This window comes from Leucopleurus acutus (genome assembly GCF_964270905.1).
Source record: "Leucopleurus acutus genome assembly, chromosome: 13".
In the NCBI taxonomy this organism is placed as follows: Eukaryota; Metazoa; Chordata; class Mammalia; order Artiodactyla; family Delphinidae; genus Leucopleurus; species Leucopleurus acutus.
In genome coordinates, this window is record NC_139155.1 from 27082813 (window position 1) to 27100931 (window position 18119).

The window sequence follows — 18119 nt, forward strand, 5'->3', positions numbered from 1 at the left end:
AACCATCTATGAAATGAGTGCCAAGCATTGTACAAGTACAAACCCTATGAGTAGCATTGGTTTAAATGAAGTAAGGAGACATATATATATATATATATATACACATACACACATATACATCTATATACGTGATACATATATATAAAACGTGCCTAAACATCCTTGTGAGGCTGGCGAAGAACCGGGAGTCATTTTCCCACTTTGATTTCCCATTGGAGGTAACTGATTCACAGATCTGCTTTGACATGACCAAAGACATGTGCACTAATGTACAAGCAATGCAATTCATTTCCAATCAGCTCTAAATGTAAAATTCTTCTGAATATGAAACCAAATTCACCCTGCTTTAACTTTAGTCACCAGTCCTTGGTGTGCCCTATGGAATTCTGCAAAGAAGGCCTAATCTCTCTTTAGAAAGTGAAGACTGCCACCGTGTTGTTCTAGGTGCCCACCCCCACCCCAAGTCTTCTGTTCTTCAAGCTAAACACCTCCAGTTGCTCCAAGCACTCCTAAGGTTACCTGGCTCCCAGAGTCGTCCTCATCCTGGTCATCTTCCCTTTGTCCACTGTCATCTGACTGGAATAGAGTCACTTCCTACGTTTTGGACGCTGTGTTTCTATTGATGAGGCCCGAGACCACATCAGCAATCACAGCATACTGTCGACTCACACTGCATCTTCTGTCACTCAGATTTCTAGGTCTCAGATTTTGTAATAATGGAGCTATTTGTTGTGAATCTTTGATTAGACCTTAAACATTATTTCATTACAGTTCATCCTGCTATTCTGGACCCGTCTCCTAATTTGTCCAGATCTTTTGGCATCCTAATTCTGTCATTCCTCACACAAGGTAACCTTGCCCCCTTTGGGTCATCTGCAAATCTGTAACGTCGGAGCTTGCTCTCTGGTGTGAGATGCAGGAATTAGGAAAAAGCACTTTCATTTGTTAATAACCAGTCTCATGACACAACCTCTCATTTCAATAACTATTTTAAGTAGAAAATTATACACAAACACCATGCATCACTTTTCTAGTTATCCTTCCTGACGCCAACCCTTTGCCATCCAACCTCGATGGTTGCCATGTACAAACAGCTACCCAGAGAGGGGCTGAAGAAGCCCCCAGCTGTCCGATGCCACCATGCTCCAGCCCTAAAGGGAGGCAAAGGGCTCCAGGGACATTCACTCACAGAACGTTCTGCCAGGTAAGGAATGCTGAGGAAGTTCCAGACATGAATGTGTGGCTGCAAAGCTATCAGAATCCAAATGCGCTCCAAAGCTGCCTCTTAAAATGCTGCTCACTGTTTCTGTTCCCAAGTAGTTATCATTTATTACCAGAGTCTGACTAGCTTTATGGAAACCATAAATAAAAGAAGAACACTTTGGTCAAAACAGTAAACCTGTTCCTAAAGAGTCGCACAAAGCAAAGGCAGCCTCAGGCTGAGTATCACAGTGAGTATCATCAGGAAGCAGGCTCGGGCTCCAGGGCTCTTCTACAAGCGATGTCAAACACCTTCGCTCATAAAAGGTGAGGTGTCTCAGTCCCTTCCTTCTTAGGCTGCAGACAAGGGACTGGAGTCACAGAGCAGAGAGCCTAGCGGGATTCGCGGAATTCACAACACTTCTTGATGGCCTAATGAGTTGCTTATTATGATCACAATCTAAGTTTACTCCTTTCAATTGCATTCTAAGATTTTAAAAAATGTTGTTCACTGCCTGAGTGGTTGTGTGGCCCCTGCCGGAAGCCCACTTCCACCTTCCCCTGAGGTCTGGGCTTTATTGTAATACCACAGGCCTTGATGCCCCAAAGCTGTGCCGTCCGGGGCATTTCTGAACAGGCTCCGACGACAGGGGTGTGGTCTGGAGTGAAGAGAGGAATGGGATGGACACTGAGGCAAGACTGGGGGCCTCTGTCAACCCAGGATGGTCAAGAGACAGAGGGGCTCTAATCAGATACCCCAAGTGCCAGATGAGACTTGGATTTGAGAAGCTGGAGAAAGAAATATAAGGTGAGCATGAGAAAAGGAGAGGAAAAGATAGATCTGATTCCCTTCAGACAGGACATGTGATCTGGAGTGCACAAAGAAATGACAGGTACGACATGAAAAGGGAAAATTATATTTCTTGGGTGCTTACTATGTGGCAGGAACTCACTATGTGTCAGGCTCCTGCTCCAAGCTTGTAAGTGGCAGAGCTGGGAGCTGAACATGGGTCTTTTAATCTCTGAGGTCCGTACTTTTCATACCACCCAGCCTAGAAAGACAGAGCATCAGTGGACGCAATTCTTTGTGGTAAAACCAGAGAACCGACAGACATTGGTCCATGTCCTGAACATCTGTAACATGAGGGGAACCCGTGGCTGGGTCCACCAAGGTCACAGGACCAGTCTGGTATTGCTGGTAGGCAGACATGGAGCTGCACTAGAGAATCTTCTGGAAACAGATCCCACAAACTCCTAGAGTTGAGTTGGTCAAGATGAATTACTATTTACTTTACCTTCTGGTCTTCCCTCCACTTCTTTGTGGTAAATTATTTTCTGCTGTGGCAAAACAAATATTGGGAGGAAAAGGAAAGATTTAATTTTTAAGAGAAAGCGATTTTTCAGGTATGTTTTTCCTTTTACATTGTTCTTAAAATTTGTGCTACATCCATAAACTCTAAGCTATTCTCATCCAGAGAGGAGTGGAATTACCTACCGGCGAAGAGAAAGAAGCCCATGCTTCCCAAGCATTTCCACACAAGGACCCCAAAGACCTCAGATATTAAACATGTTGGAGAACACAGACTCAGTGGCACCTCCAATGTGGGCTAGCTTTATAGTTACCATTTTATTAAGTTTTCATGAACTTGACACCATTTTGCTGTGGTCCCTGGGACACCAGGATGATTGCATGAGCCTGGCAGGGAACACTTACCAGTCTATTTTGCCTGTTTACCTTAAAAAAAAAGACATTGTGTCCAATATCCCAGGAGAGTGTGGTTCCAAGCTAGAACTAGCATTCTAGATATCAGATCATGTCAATAACAGTCCTGGCGGCCCAGTGGTTAGGAGTCAGTGCATTTTCTGCCAAAACCCAGATCCAACAACCAGCCAAGGATGTGGAGCTTTGAACCCTGCATTGGAAGGGAGCTCAGATAAAACACCACCCTCTCAGAACACCTCCAGCTCTGAGATTCAGTGCTGGCTAATTTTAATTGATATTCCTCTTGGTTTCCTGGTCCCCACATGAAATGTTAAAGTCTGTGGCTTAACAAGTGCCTTGTAAACAGGACAATGATCTCCCTTGGTTTATAATTACTTTCCCCACTTACAGACTTCTAAGTCAATGTCACTACAAAACACAGGACCCTAACTTTAGATCTTTCCTCCAGCCAGCCTCCTTGACTGTTAACCTATACTGGGTCTTTGCATTATATTGATCATTATCTGGATTGATGGCTTCCAAAAGCATTTCATTATCTATACATGAGCTATTAGCCTCACCAATACTCATTTTCATGTTATTTTCAAGATGGATAATAGGTCTTCCCAACAAGAAAAAAGTCTTCTGTCACTTATTGTCTTCCAACAGCTCTTTTCATCTCTAAAGAAACGAAAGTAATGCTGATCTTCTAAAAAGTACCTGTGACACACTGGGGTTTTGCTTTCACTGCCCTAAATCATACAGTCCTCAAACAAATGCCAAAGTGACAAAAGGGACATCAATGTCCAGATGTCATGTTTAAATTGTCTGCACTGGATCTAAGAGAGGCTACACAATCCTTCGGTCTATTCCTTCAGTGTAGGGTGGGGGACATCATCTATCTGGAAATAAAATGAGGAAGAAACACGAAACGTAAAGATACCTGTGTCTGATGCCTTTTTGACAATTTTGGGGTATTTCTGAAATTTTATAAAATAATAGCTCTCATATTCCATCAAAATAGTTTCAAGATCAACGTTGTCACAAACTTCAAAACGTCGTAACCCCAGTTTAGTTTCTTGCTCCAAAGCATTGGCTGCATCAATATATCTGGCCATTTCACAGGAGAAAGAAAAAATTAACTCTAGGTAAAAAGAATGAAGGCAAACAGGCATCATAAGTCCAAGGAGACTCAATACAAATAGTAGGCTTATATTGAAGAGTGCATCAAAGGAAAACCAGAATACATGGGGTTTGCCTATAGAGAAAGAAGCCCCACATAGGTTAAGTATATCCAAATATTGTCTTTCAAAACATTTTGTAAGTACTTAAAAGTCAAATAACTAAATCAACTAAGAAAATGTCTTGTAATTTACTTTTACTCATTTTTAGCCAAAGATGATTATTTGCCCAACTTGATTACTTCTTTATTTACCAGTATTCATTTTAGGTCACATTTGACAATTGATAAAACCCCAATTCAACCCCAACAGGCAAGATTTGCCATCACTGAGGCAACTCAAAAGAATATGTCATGTGCTCTAAAGGGAATTCCAAAAATATGTTGATCAATATCACCGAGGAAATTTAGTATAAGAAGACGTCATCTACTTGGATGTATTGTATTTCTGATAATTTCTTCATCAGTCACAGATTATACTACCAGGTGCCTCTGCATGCATGTAGTGTCATCACCATGGGTTTCTCACTCGTTTTTAACGTGGTCAGTTGTAAGGCCATCTGACTTAAGTGGTCTTAGCAATGAAGGCAAGCTCCTTGTCTCACAATCCTCTGAAAGTGGAAAAACTCTCTGGTTTTAATCTGAGTCCCTAACTTCTTTTAAAACCAAAAATTCTCTCCTGAAAACTGTGCAATATGCACAAATTAGCATACAATTCCAGGAGCTCATCCAAGGACCTCAGATTAAAAATTCTCATTGCAGTTAGAGTTCCTTCTCTTTGATTTCAAATCTGGGAAGGTAGAGGAGAAAACTCTTTTTTATTATGCTTCCTTCCCTGTCCCAGATTCAGATCAGTTAGAAGACTGGACTTCCTTGAAAGAGGTTGCCGTGGCTATTTCCAATGACCTTGCTAATTTTAAAGAATTTGCAAACATCAATTGACTGTAGTCTGTCAGCTTCTATACTTATTAATGGCTCACCACGCTTCTACCCAATGTCTTAATCACCATTTTACAGAGAGAAAAACTAAATACATTTTTATTAATAATTTTTGTTTAGTATGATGTAATACATGTTCATTTAAAAAAACACTAGAAAATACAGATGAGTCAAAAGAACATTCCATTACTCAAAGATAATGACTGTTAACATTTTCTCTCTTTCCAAACATTTTTTAAGTGATTAAAAACACATATACTTACATATATGCACTTGTTTAAAAAAAAAAAAAAGATGGGAACCTACACTATAGATTGCTTGTATATATAAAGATTGTTTTTATTGTCAGCAATATAAAGATTGCTGACATCACATTACATTCTGAACTCTTCCCAGGATCATAGGGGGTTTTTTTGTTCTTTTGGGGGCGAGTCTTTTTTTTTTTTTAACATCTTTATTGGAATATAACTGCTTTACAATGGTGTGTTAGTTTCTGCTTTATAACAAAGTGAATCAGTTACACATATACATATATCCCCATATCTCTTCCCTCTTGCGTCTCCCTCCCGATCATAGGGTTTTGACTTAAACAAAAATTATAAGAATACATGATGAGGGGCGGAGTCAAGATGGCGTATTAGGAAGATTTGGAATTCGCGTCTCCTCACAACTAGGGTACCTACCAGGCACCGGAGGGAGACCATGGACACCTAAGGGGACGGGAGGTACCCCCAGCGACCGGGTAGGACGTGGGTCGTGGGGGGAGTGCAGGGGGAGAAGTGGAGGCGGGACGGGAGTGGCGCCCGAGGGGCGGCTGGGGGAGGGGAAGGGATCCCACGCCCAAAGGGGGAAACTGGGGAACACTGGGAGGGCAGAGGATCCAAAGGGAGCGTGGCCAGGTTTCCCCTGCCCACTCAGGCCCTCAGGAACCTGCTGAGATCCCAGGCCTGATACTCTGCCCACCTAGGCCCCCTCCAGCCACGCGGGTCCTGAGGGAGTGGGAGGGAGGGAAGGGGGAGCAAAAGTAAAGGCCAGACCTCCGGGACCAGCATCCCTAAGGGGTGGCTGGGGGAGGGGAGGAGTTCCTACACCCAGCGGGACCCACCCACAGTTAGGGGTCCAGTGGCGACGGGAGAGACCCTGAGGGAGATGGTGGGGGAGGGGCACGAAGGAATGGAAGGGAACGGGGCCAGCACTTTCCCTGTCCTCTTAGGCACCAGGGAGCCTCTTGGGCTCCCGGGCCTAATCCTCTGCCCTCGGAGCCTCCCTCCTGCTGTGCAGAGCCCAAGCCCCGCCCCTACACCCCCACACAGGGCCCCACCTCTACACTCGGAGACCCTCTCCAACGCTCTGGGCCTAAACCCCACACACACACCCTCACCCAGGGCCCTACCTTCAAACTCCGGAACTCCACACTCCAGAGGCCCCCCTTTCTACATGCTGCCTCTCCCCTTCCGAGCAGGTCCTAAGCAGAGGCCCCGCCCCACGCTTGAACGTTGCCCCGCCTAGGCCCCACCCCCAAGGCCTTTTCTGGCTGCATGGGTCCTGAGCCTAGGCCCCGCCCCATGCTCAAACGTCACCTCCCACCTGCCTAGGTCCCGCCCCACCCTAAACCCCACCCCTGCCTAAATTCCACCCTGCCTAAACTCTGCCCCCATAGCCAAGGCTCTTTATTTTCCTTTTTTCCTCTTTTAGACTGGGGTTCTGTTTTACCTTGTTGATTCATTGTTGTTGATTCTTTTATATTTTTATTTTTCCTAATAAATCTTTTATTTTCCTAATTTTCTTTTATTCTTTATACTTTGTTATTGTTCTCTCCTTCTGGCTTGTCTCCCCCACCCTTTTTATTTTCTTTTTTCTGTTGTGGTTTTATTTTACCTTGTTGTACTTGTTTCAATTATAGTTTTATTTTTCCTAACATATATTTTATGTGTCTAATGTTATTTTGTTTTTTATTCTTTGATATTGTACTGCTTTTTTTCTTTCTTACTTTTTTTTTTCCATGCCGCAAAGCTTGCAGGATCTTGGTTCCCAGGCTGGTGGCTGGACCCAAGCTCCTGTGGTGGGAGCTCTGAGTCCAAACTGCTGGACTAACAGAGAACCTCAGACCCCAGGAAATATGAATCGGAGTGAGGCCTCCCAGAGGTCCTCATCTCAGCACCAAGACCCAGCTCTATCCAACTGAGTGCAAACTCCAGTGCTGGACATCTCAGGCCAAACAACCAGTAAGACAAGAATACAGCACTACCCAACAACAAAAACAAAAAACTGAAATGACAAAAAAATATGTTACAGACAGGGAGCGAGTTAAAAACCTACAAGACCAAATAAATGAAGACGAAATAGGCAAACTACCTGAAGAACAATTCAGAGTAATGATAGTATAGAGGATCCAAAATCTCAGAAACAGAATGGAGAAAATACAAGAAACATTTAACAAGGATCTAGAAGAACTAAACAGCAAACAAACAGTGAGGAACAACACAATTACTGAAATTAAAAATATTCTAGGGCTTCCCTGGTGGCACAGTGGTTAAGAATCCGCCTGCCAATGCAGGGGACATGGGTTCGGGCCCTGGTCCTGGAAGATCCCACATGCTGCGGAACAACTGAGCCCATGCGCAACAACTACTGAGCCTGCGTTCTAGAGCTCGTGAGCCACAACTACTGAGCCTATGCCACAACTACTGAGCCTGCGTGCCACAACTACTGAACCTGCACTCTAGAGCCCGTGCTCCACAACAAAAGAAGCCACCGCAATAAGATGCCCACACACTGCAACGAAGAGTAGCCCAGGCTCTCCGCAACTAGAGAAAGCCCACGCACAGCAAGGAATATCCAATGCAGCCAAAAATAAATAAATTAAATAAACAAATTAAAAATAAATACTCTGGAAGGAATCAACAGCAGAATAACTGGGGCAGAAGAATGGATAAGTGAGCTGGAAGATGAAATGGTGGAAATAACTGCAAGGGAGCAGAATAAAGAAAAAAGAATGAAAACAATTGAGGACAGTCCCAGAGACCTCTGAGACAACATTAAAAGCACCAACATTCGAATTATAGGGGTCCCAGAAGAAGAGAAAAAGAAAGGGTCTGAGGGCTTCCCTGGTGGCGCAGTGGCTGCGAGTCCGCCTGCCAATGCAGGGGACACAGGTTCGTGCCCCGGTCCGGGAGGATCCCACATGCTGCGGAGCGCCTGGGCCCGTGAGCCACGGCTGCTGGGCCTGCGCGTCTGGAGCCTGTGCTCCGCAACGGGAGAGGCCACAGCAGTGAGAGGCCCACGTACCGCAAAAAAAAAAAAAAAAGAAAGAAAAAAAAAAAAGAAAGGGTCTGAGAAAATATTTTAAGAGATTATAGTCGAAAACTTTCCTAACAAGGGAAAGGAAATAGTCAATCAAGTCCAGGAAGCACAGAGAGTCCCATATAGGATAAACCCAAAGAGAAACACACCGAGACACGTATTAACCAAACTATCAAAAATTAAATACAAAGAAAAAACACTCAAAGCAGCAAGGGAAAAGCAACAAAAAACATACAAGGGAATCTCCAGAAGGTTAACAGCCGACGTTTCAGCAGAAACTCTGCAAGCCAGAAGGGAGTGGCAGGACATATTTAAAGTGATGAAAGGGAAAAACCTACAACCAAGATTACTCTACCCAGCAAGGATCTCATTCAGATTTGATGGAGAAATTAAAACCTTTACAGACAAGCAAAAGTTAAGAGAATTCAGCACAACCAAACCAGCTTTACAACAAATGCTAAAGGAACTTCTCTAGGCAGGAAACACAAGAGAAGGAAAAGACATACAAAAACAAACCAAAAACAATTAAGAAAATGGTAATTAGGAACATATATATCGATAATTACCTTAAATGTAAATGGATTAAATGCTCCAACCAAAAGACATAGACTGGCTAAACGGATACAAAAACAAGACCTCTATATATGCTGTCTACAAGAGACCCACTTCAGACCTAGGGACACATACAGTCTGAAAGTGAGGGGATAGAAAAAGATATTCCATGCAAACGGAAATCAAAAGAAAGCTGGAGCAGCAAGTCTCATATCAGACAAAATAGACTTTAAAATAAAGACTATTACAAGAGGCAAAGACGGACACTACATAATGATCAAGGGATCAATCCAAGAAGAAGATATAAAAATTGTAAATATTTATGCACCCAACGTAGGAGTACCTCAACACATAAGGCAAATGCTAACAACCATAAAAGAGGAAATTGACAGTAACACAATAATAGTAGGGGACTTTAACACCCCATTTTCACCAATGGACAGATCATCCAAAATGGAAATAAATAAGGAAACACAAGCTTTGCATGACACATTAAACAAGATGGACTTAATTGATATTTATAGGACATTCCATCCAAACACAACAGAATACACTTTCTTCTCAAGTGCTCATGGAACATTCTCCAGGATAGACCACATCTTGGGTCACAAATCAAGCCTTCATAAATTTAAGAATATTGAAATCATATTAAGTATTTATTCTGACCACAACGCTATGAGACTAGTTATCAATTATAGGAAAAAAACCTGTAAAAAATACCAACATAAGAGGCTAAACAACATGCTACTAAAAACCAAGAGATCATTGAAGAAATCAAAGAGGAGATCAAAAAATACCCAGAAACAAATGGCTATGAAAACACGACAACTCAAAACCTATGGGATGCAGCAAAAGCAGTTCTAACAGGGAAGTTTATAGCAATACAATCCTACCTCAAAAAACAAGAAAAACCTCAAATAAACAACCTAACCTTACACCTAAAGCAATTAGAGAAAGAAAAACAAAAAAACCCCAAAGTTAGCAGAAGGAAAGAAATCATAAAGATCAGAACTAAATGAAAAAGAAATGAAAGAAACGATAGCAAAGATCAATAAAACTAAAAGCTGGTCCTTTGAGAAGATAAACAAAATTGATACACCATTAGCCAGAATCATCAAGAAAAAAGGGAGAAGACTCCAATCAATAGAATTAGAAATGAAAAAGGAGAAGTAACAACTGACACTGCAGAAATACAAAGGATCAGGAGAGATTACTCTAAGCAACTATATGCCAATAAAATGGACAACCTGGAAGAAATGGACAAATTCTTAGAAAAGCATAACCTCCCGAGACTGAACCAGGAAGAAATAGAAAATATAAACAGACCAATCACATGCACTGAAATTGAAACTGTGATTAAAAATTTTCCACAAACAAAAGCTCAGGACCAGATGGCTTCACAGGCGAATTCTATCAAACATTTAGAGAAGAGCTAACACCTATCCTTCTCAAACTCTTCCAAAATATAGCAGAGGGAGGAACACTCCCAAACTCATTCTACGAGGCCACCATCACCCTGATACCAAAACCAGACAAAGATGTCACAAAGAAAGAAAACTACAGGCCAATATCTCTGATGAACATAGATGCAAAAATCCTCAACAAAGTACTAGCAAACAGAATCCAACAGCATATTAAAAGGATCATACACCATGATCAAGTGGGGTTTATCCCAGGAATGCAAGGATTCTTCAATATACGCAAATCAATCAATGTGATACACCATATTAACAAACTGAAGGATAAAAACCATATGATAATCTCAATAGATGCAGAAAAAGCTTTTGACAAAATTCAACACCCATTTATGATAAAAAGTCTCCAGAAAGCAGGCATAGAGGGAACTTACCTCAGCATAATAAAGGCCATCTATGACAAACCCACAGCCAACATCATTCTCAATGATGAAAAACTGAAACCATTTCCTCTAAAATCTGGAAAAAGACAAGGTTACCCACTCACATCACTATTATTCAACATCGTTTTGGAAGTTTTAGCCACAGCAATCAGAGAAGAAAAAGAAATAAAAGGAATCCAAATTGGAAAACAAGAAGTAAAACTGTCACTGTTTGCAGATGACATGGTACTATATATACATAGAGAATCCTAAAGATGCTATCAGAAAACTACTAGAGCTAATCAATAAATTTGGTAAAGTAGCAGGATACAAAATCCACAGAAATCTCTTGCATTCCTATACATTAAAGATGAAAAATCTGAAAGAGACATTAAGGAAACACTCCCATTTACCACTGCGACAAAAAGAATTAAATACCTAGGAATAAACCTACCTAAGGAGACAAAAGACCTCTATGCAGAACTATAAGACACTGTTGAAAGAAGTTAAAGATGATACAAACAGATGGAGAGATATACCATGTTCTGGGATTGGAAGAATCAACATTGTGAAAATGACTCTACTACCCAAAGCAATCTACAGATTCAATGCAATTCCTATCAAACTACCAATGGCATTTTTCACAGAAGTAGAACAAAAAATTTCACAATTTGTATGGAAACACAAAAGACCCCGAATAGCCAAAGCAATCTTGAGAAAGAAAAATGGAACTGGAGGAATCAGGCTCCCTGACTTCAGACTATACTACAAAGCTACAGTAATCAAGACAGTATGGTACTGGCACAAAAACAGAAAGATAGATCAATGGAACAGGATAGAAAGCCCAGAGATAAACCCAGGTACATATGGTCACCTTATCTTTGATAAAGGAGGCAAGAATATACAATGGAGAAAAGACAGCCTCTTCAATAAGTGGTGCTGGGAAAACTGGACAGCTACATGTAAAAGAATGAAATTAGAGCACTCCCTAACACCATACACAAAAATAAACTCAAAATGGATTAAAGACCTAAATGTATGGCCAGACATTATAAAATTCTTAGAGCAAAACATAGGAGGAACACTCTATGACATAAATCACCGCAAGATTCTTTTTGACCCACCTCCTAGAGAAATGGAAATAAAAACAAAAATAAACAAATGGGACCTAATGAAACATAAAAGCTTTTGCACAGCAAAGGAAACTATAAACAAGATGAAAAGACAACCCTCAGAATGGGAGAAAATATTTGCAAATGAAGCAACTGACAGAGGATTACTCTCCAAAATATAAAAGCAGTTCATGCAGCTCAATATCAAAAAAAACAAACAACCCAATCCAAAAATGGGCAGAAGATCTAAACAGACATTTCTCCAAAGAAGACATACAGATTGCCAACAAACACATGAAAGGATGCTCAACATCACTAATCATTAGAGAAATGCAAATCAAAACTACAATGAGGTATCACCTCACACTGGTCAGAATGGCCATCATCAAAAAATCTACAAACAATAAATTCTGGAGAGGGTGTGGAGAAAAGGGAACCCTCTTGCACTGTTGATGGGAATGTGAATTGATACATCCACTATGGAGAACACTATGGAGGTTCCTTAAAAAACTAAAAATAGAAGTACTATATGACCCAGCAATCCCACTACTGGGCATATACCCTGAGAAAACCATAATTCAAAAAGAGTCATGTACCACAACATGCATTGCAGCACTATTTACAATAGCCAGAACATGGAAGCAAGCTAAGTGTCCATTGACAGATGAATGGATAAAGAAGATGTGACACATATATACAGTGGAATATTACTCAGCCATAAAAAGGAACAAAATTGAGTTATTTGTAGTGAGGTAGATGGACCTAGAATCTGTCATACAGAGTGAAGTAAGTTGGAAAGAGAAAAACAAATACTGTATGGTAACACAGATATATGGAATCTAAAAAAAAAAAGGTTCTGATGAACCTATTGGCAGGACAGGAATAAAGACACAGATGTAGAGAATGGACTTGAGGACATGGGGAGGGGGAAGGGTAAGCTGGGACGAAGTGAAAGAGTAACACTGACATATATACATTACTACATATAAAATAGATAGCTAGTGGGAAGCAGCTGCATAGCACAGGGAGATCAGCTCAGTGCTTTGTGACCACCTAGAGGGGTGGGATAAGGAGGGTGGGAGGAAGACTCGAGAGGGAGGGGATATGGGGGATATACCTATGCATTTGGCTGATTCACTTTGTTATACAGCAGAAACTAACACAACATTGTAAAGCAATTATACTCCAATAGAGATGTGTAAAAAAAAGAAATAGATGATGGCAGGCCCCATATTTCCTAAATTAACTGATCAGGGGAACAGAAGTGCTTCTGTGTTCCTATTCCACTGTTTGGGCTTGAATGAGGTCTGAACTTAATAGGGTTGGCAGGAGGAACCACTGGAAATTCTTAACCAACAGAGTGACAGGACAAGACTTCAAAAAGAGGCATAAGCAGTAAAGAGAAAGACAGAGTAGGAGAGACAGGGAGGCTGTTAAGAGGGACTTAGACCAGAGGAGATGCATGTGCAGACCTAGAAGAACCTGTAGCCATGACCCTCCACTGTCTGATCTCACTAACTCTCCCTCATGCATTTGAACTCTGCTCTTTCTGTTTCCCTAGTGGTTCCACTTACGCCCTGCCCCTTCTTTCTCTGTGCCCCTGCTTAGAATGTCCTTGTCCATCCCATCTGTCTATCCATATTCTACACATTTTTCAAGACCAGCTCACATCGCCTTCCCTACAAAGCTTTCCCTGATTGTTTATTCCAATACACAATAATCTGTCCTCTTTGTGAATTCTCAGTTTTTCGTTAAAGGCAGGTCTACTTTTCTGACACTGATATGTCCTTAAAAATACCTATAGTTTACTTTTCATCTTGATAATCCACTGGTGAGTCCCTTTCCCAGCAGGTCTCAGGAAAATGATCAACTCTAGTATAATTTTCATCGTTTCTAGATTCCAGAGGCCATCTTGTGGCAAAAAGGGTAAATGCATGCTTTGTAAATAGGAAACTCTTGAGGCCATAATAGCACCTGCAGGAGAAGGGAAATCTATCTGACTTTTGTCTTTTTGTTTTTACAGTTCTCCTTTCTGATACAGTTTCTGAAATACAGAATACATTACAATAAAAATCAAGAATTATCTGTGTAAACGACTGAGTCACTTTCTAATTATTCTACCCATCTACCTGCTAGTAAGTTCTTTAATGGCTGTTCAAATAACATTTGCCAAACATCTATTAATACAATGCTCACAAGGTTGGGGTCTTGTAAGGTGAGTTCAGGTTTTAAAAGGGTCAGTTAATCTATGAAGGCAGCATTTCTCAGAGTGTTCCATGGAAAACTAGTCCCTAAAGTTGGCCTGAGGAAAAAAAGGGTTCCTTGGCCAAATTGGTTTGCAAAGCCCTGAATACTGTGACTTTAGCACAGATATTCCCATTGCACATTAATAAGTCAGAGGATCTGAGAAGTCCTGAAATGAGAGAACCTGTTTAACCCGGTTTAACCCAATGTTTGCCAAGCTTACTTGACCATAAAGCTCTTTTAAAGTTACATCAATTGGGCTTCCCTGGTGGTGCAGTGGTTAAGAATCTGCCTGCCAATGCAGGGACATAGGTTTGAGCCCTGGTCCGGGAAGATCCCACATGCCGTGGAGCAACTAAGCCTGTGCACCACAACTACTGAACCTGCGCTCTAGAGCCCGTGAGACACAACTAATGAGCCCGTGAGACACAACTACTGAGCCCGTGTGCCACAACTACTGAAGCCCGCGCGCCTAGAGCCCGTGCTCTGCAACAAGAGAAGCCACCGCAATGAGAATACCACAACGAAGAGTAGCCTACACTCACTGCAACTAGAGAAAGTCCGTGCGCAGCAACAAAGACCCAACGCAGCCAAAAATAAATAAAATAAATAAATTTATAAAAAAATAAAATAAAGTTACATCAATTAACATTCTGCAGAACGATTGTTTCAGTGTTCCACGCACTTAGAAAACACTGCCTTGAGGTAATTTAGCTCAGGGTTTTTTGAATGGAGCTGAGATTTTATCAAAAGATAACGTAAAATGTGCCAAACCCACTTCCCACTGCTTCAAGTCCTTTGCTGAACCAGGTTGGGTATTAAAAGAATAAAATCCAACTCCTACCTCCTCCATAGTAAAAATAGCAAGGACTCATATACGCTTACTTTGTGCCAGGCACTATTCTAAGCATGTCACATATTTAATCCTCATAATAATAACATCTGCCTGACACTTAAATACCATCTTCCATTACTCCATTTTACAAGCAAGGTAACTGAGGAACAAAGAGGATAAGTAACTTGCCCGAGGTCGCTGGCTAGCAAAGAGTAGAGTGGGCATTTGAACCAAGGCAGGTTGGCTCCTGAGTCTGTGTTCTTACCCAGGAAGCCCCCCTACCACGCCAACCCGCCAGCCCTTGTCTTAGAGCAAACACTCAGCTCCATGCTGCCCTTGGAATTGCTTTCCATGGATGGATGGTGAACAGTGTGGAGCAACTTCAGGAACACTGTCATATTCCAGATGGGGGAAAAAAGGCACAGACAGGACCAAAGTCAGCCTTTCTCTACTCGGGCTCTCACTTCCACCCTCTTGCTGTGTGTGGACACAGAGATTTAGCAGTTGAGCATCACCTGATTGGCCTGCCTGCCAACCATGGGGGGTGGAGAGGGACTCATTTCTCTGGTCTGAGACTGGTGGTGATGTGGAAAGAATGAGCCATTTTCTCAATAAAATTTAAATCCCCAACACCAAAAAGAGAACTGTCTGATAAAACCGTTTCAAAGTAAGTGGACTGAGAAATGTTTTTGTGTTAAAGATGATACAATTCATCATATTTACCCTGAGAAAAGGGCCATTTCCAAAATTGTGACGTTAAGGTATTATGAAAAAGGCCACATTTTGTAATTGAAGATCTTACATGGTCAGTCCAGGGGAGAAAATAAATCAGATTACTCAATAACAAAGTTTGTTCAGAAGTGCAGTGTTATAATTGGTCACCAAAATGCAGTGCCTCTGAAATTTTGGCAAAAAAATTCAAATCCTTCAATGACTTAGATAATAAAAGAATGCTTAAGTACAGTTGCAGTGATTTCATTTTCTGACTTTAAAAAGCCATCACTTTTTTAAAAACTCATAAAATATGCCCCACACACATTCTGATTTTCCTGAGGTGACCCTCAAACAAAACTAAATCTTCCACACTGGAGCAGAGGAATTGGACCCTGAAGACTCTTGGGGTGAGACAGCCTCAAAAGTGCCCCCACCTAGCGCCAGGAGACTTCTGGTAAGTTCCTAGACTCCTCTGAGCCTCGATTTCTTCAAATGGGGACCCTAATACTACTTCCCTTAAAATTTAACAGAAAAAATTCCTCAAGGTCCCTAGAACGGTCATTCCCCTCAAGAAGGCACTAGATTCATTTAAAACAGCTGTTGCTGGCACAGCTCAAGGAACAAGGATCAACTCCTCACTCTCATCCCAGCTGCCTCCTACCCTCCCGCCCTCATCAGCTTTCCTTCCTACCTCAGCACTAGGGTTGCTAGATTCTCAAATGTGGCTTTTAGTTACGGTAGCTCTCCTAGTGCACTGATAGCTACTACGTTTATCAGAGGAAAAGATGCTCTTTCAAACTTTTGGGAAAATACAGCAGCTGGTTGGTTCCTCCTGCTCTAAGGCAGGGTTTCTCCATCTTGGCGTGATTGACATTTGGGGCTGTCCTGCGCATATGAAGGACGTTTAGCAGCATCCTGGTCTCCTCCCACTAGATGCCAGTGTGCTGCCCGGGAGGTCTCCAGACATTGCCACATGTCCTCTGAGGGGTTCTCCAGGTTGAGAACCACTGCTCTGACTTGAAAGTTTTGAGCCCGAACCCTGAAACCTGAATATTTTCTTCCTGGCTGAAAACTGAAATGAAAGGAAACTCTAAAGTGTAGCCTTCGGATACTTGGTGGTCTCTCTCCCTCTCGCAACTCCCAGCATATCAGCAGCCTTCATGTAAGTGCTCGCACATGAGGTAGGTGGCCAAACTCAAATGATTCCAAATTTCCTCCCCCTGCCAGCTATAGAATGGGCATCGCACAGGAAAGAGATCTGAGCACAGGTCGTCCAGGGAAATGCAATACTTTTATTCCGAGAGAAGGAAAACTGGGAAGAAAGAATGTTATCTTTATGTACATTAGCCAGCAAGCAGTGGGACCCTGGAAACCGTCTTTGAATGGCCTACACTATCTTCAAACCTGAATGGGAAAGGGAAAGTATCCCATGAACTGGGTAGCTTTGTTAATGAAGTTTTCAAATGCATAATGTGAAAAATATCTAGGTAAATGAGACAATAAAAGTATGTGTCTTGGGGCTTCCTTGGTGGTGCAGTGGTTGAGAGTCCGCCTGCCGATGCAGGGGACACGGGTTCGTGCCCCGGTCCGAGAAGATCCCGCATGCCGCGGAGCGGCTGGGCCCGTGAGCCATGGCCGCTGAGCCTGCACGTCCCAAGCCTGTGCTCCGCAACGGGAGAGGCCACAACAGTGAGAGGCCCGCATACAGCAAAAAAAAAAAAAAAAAAGTATGTGTCTAGGTTGCTGTGGGTGGGCAGGGATAGGTAGCGCACAAGAGATTTTAGGGCAGGGAAGCTATTCTGTATGATACTACAATGGTAGATATGTGACTTTATGCCTTTGTCAAAACTAGTAGAACTGTACAACACAAGAGCGAACCCTGATGTAAACTATGGACTTTAGCTAATAATAATATATCGATATTGACTCATCAATTACAACAAATGTACCACACCAGTGTAAGATGTTAGTAACAGGGGAGACGGGGCAGGGCGGGGTATTGCTGGTGTATGGGAGCTGTCTGCACTTTCTGTTTTATTTTTCTGGAAATAGAAAACTGCTCTAAAAAAATAAAGTTATTAACTGTTTTTAAAAGTGAGTAGTTGGAAAAGCAGAGGTCAGAGAAAGAAAGGAATCATCTCTGTAAATATTTTAATGTAACATACCCTTCTTGTGTTAGATAATGCAAAATCAAAATAAGAAGATTTTTTCGTCGTGCTTCTGTCCTCATCTCGCACTGTGAACGAAAAAGAAAATGTAGGTGAGACGACAATGAAATATAACACTCCTTTTATAGCAATAAACCCTTGACGGTAAATGTAACCTGTCAAAAGCAAGAAGCGTAACTTAAAGGCTGGAAGGCAGTTTGACGTCTCTAAGGATATATAAAGTTGTTTTCCATTGTTATTTTCTTCTCAGAGCTGCCTTCTCAATTGTAAACTGAAGGTACAGTGATTTCGATTGGGATTGCACTTGACTAGTTAACTTCTTACTGCCAAGCT

At 41.8% G+C, this 18119-nt stretch overlaps 1 protein-coding gene across 1 annotated transcript in view; it reads right to left on the reverse strand.

Annotated features, from left to right (window-relative positions):
• The window catches only part of KATNAL2 (katanin catalytic subunit A1 like 2), a gene marked incomplete at its 3' end in the record, with an annotated part of 90744 nt that overhangs the window by 35917 nt on the left and 36708 nt on the right, over positions 1-18119 (reverse strand). Inside the window, exons 2-4 of the mRNA XM_082852494.1 lie at positions 17784-17854; positions 3846-4012; positions 2496-2538 (exon numbers count right to left, since the gene is read on the reverse strand). Of these exons, the coding sequence (XP_082708620.1) occupies positions 2496-2538; positions 3846-4012; positions 17784-17854 (281 nt within the window). The remainder of the gene's footprint in view (positions 1-2495; positions 2539-3845; positions 4013-17783; positions 17855-18119) is intronic.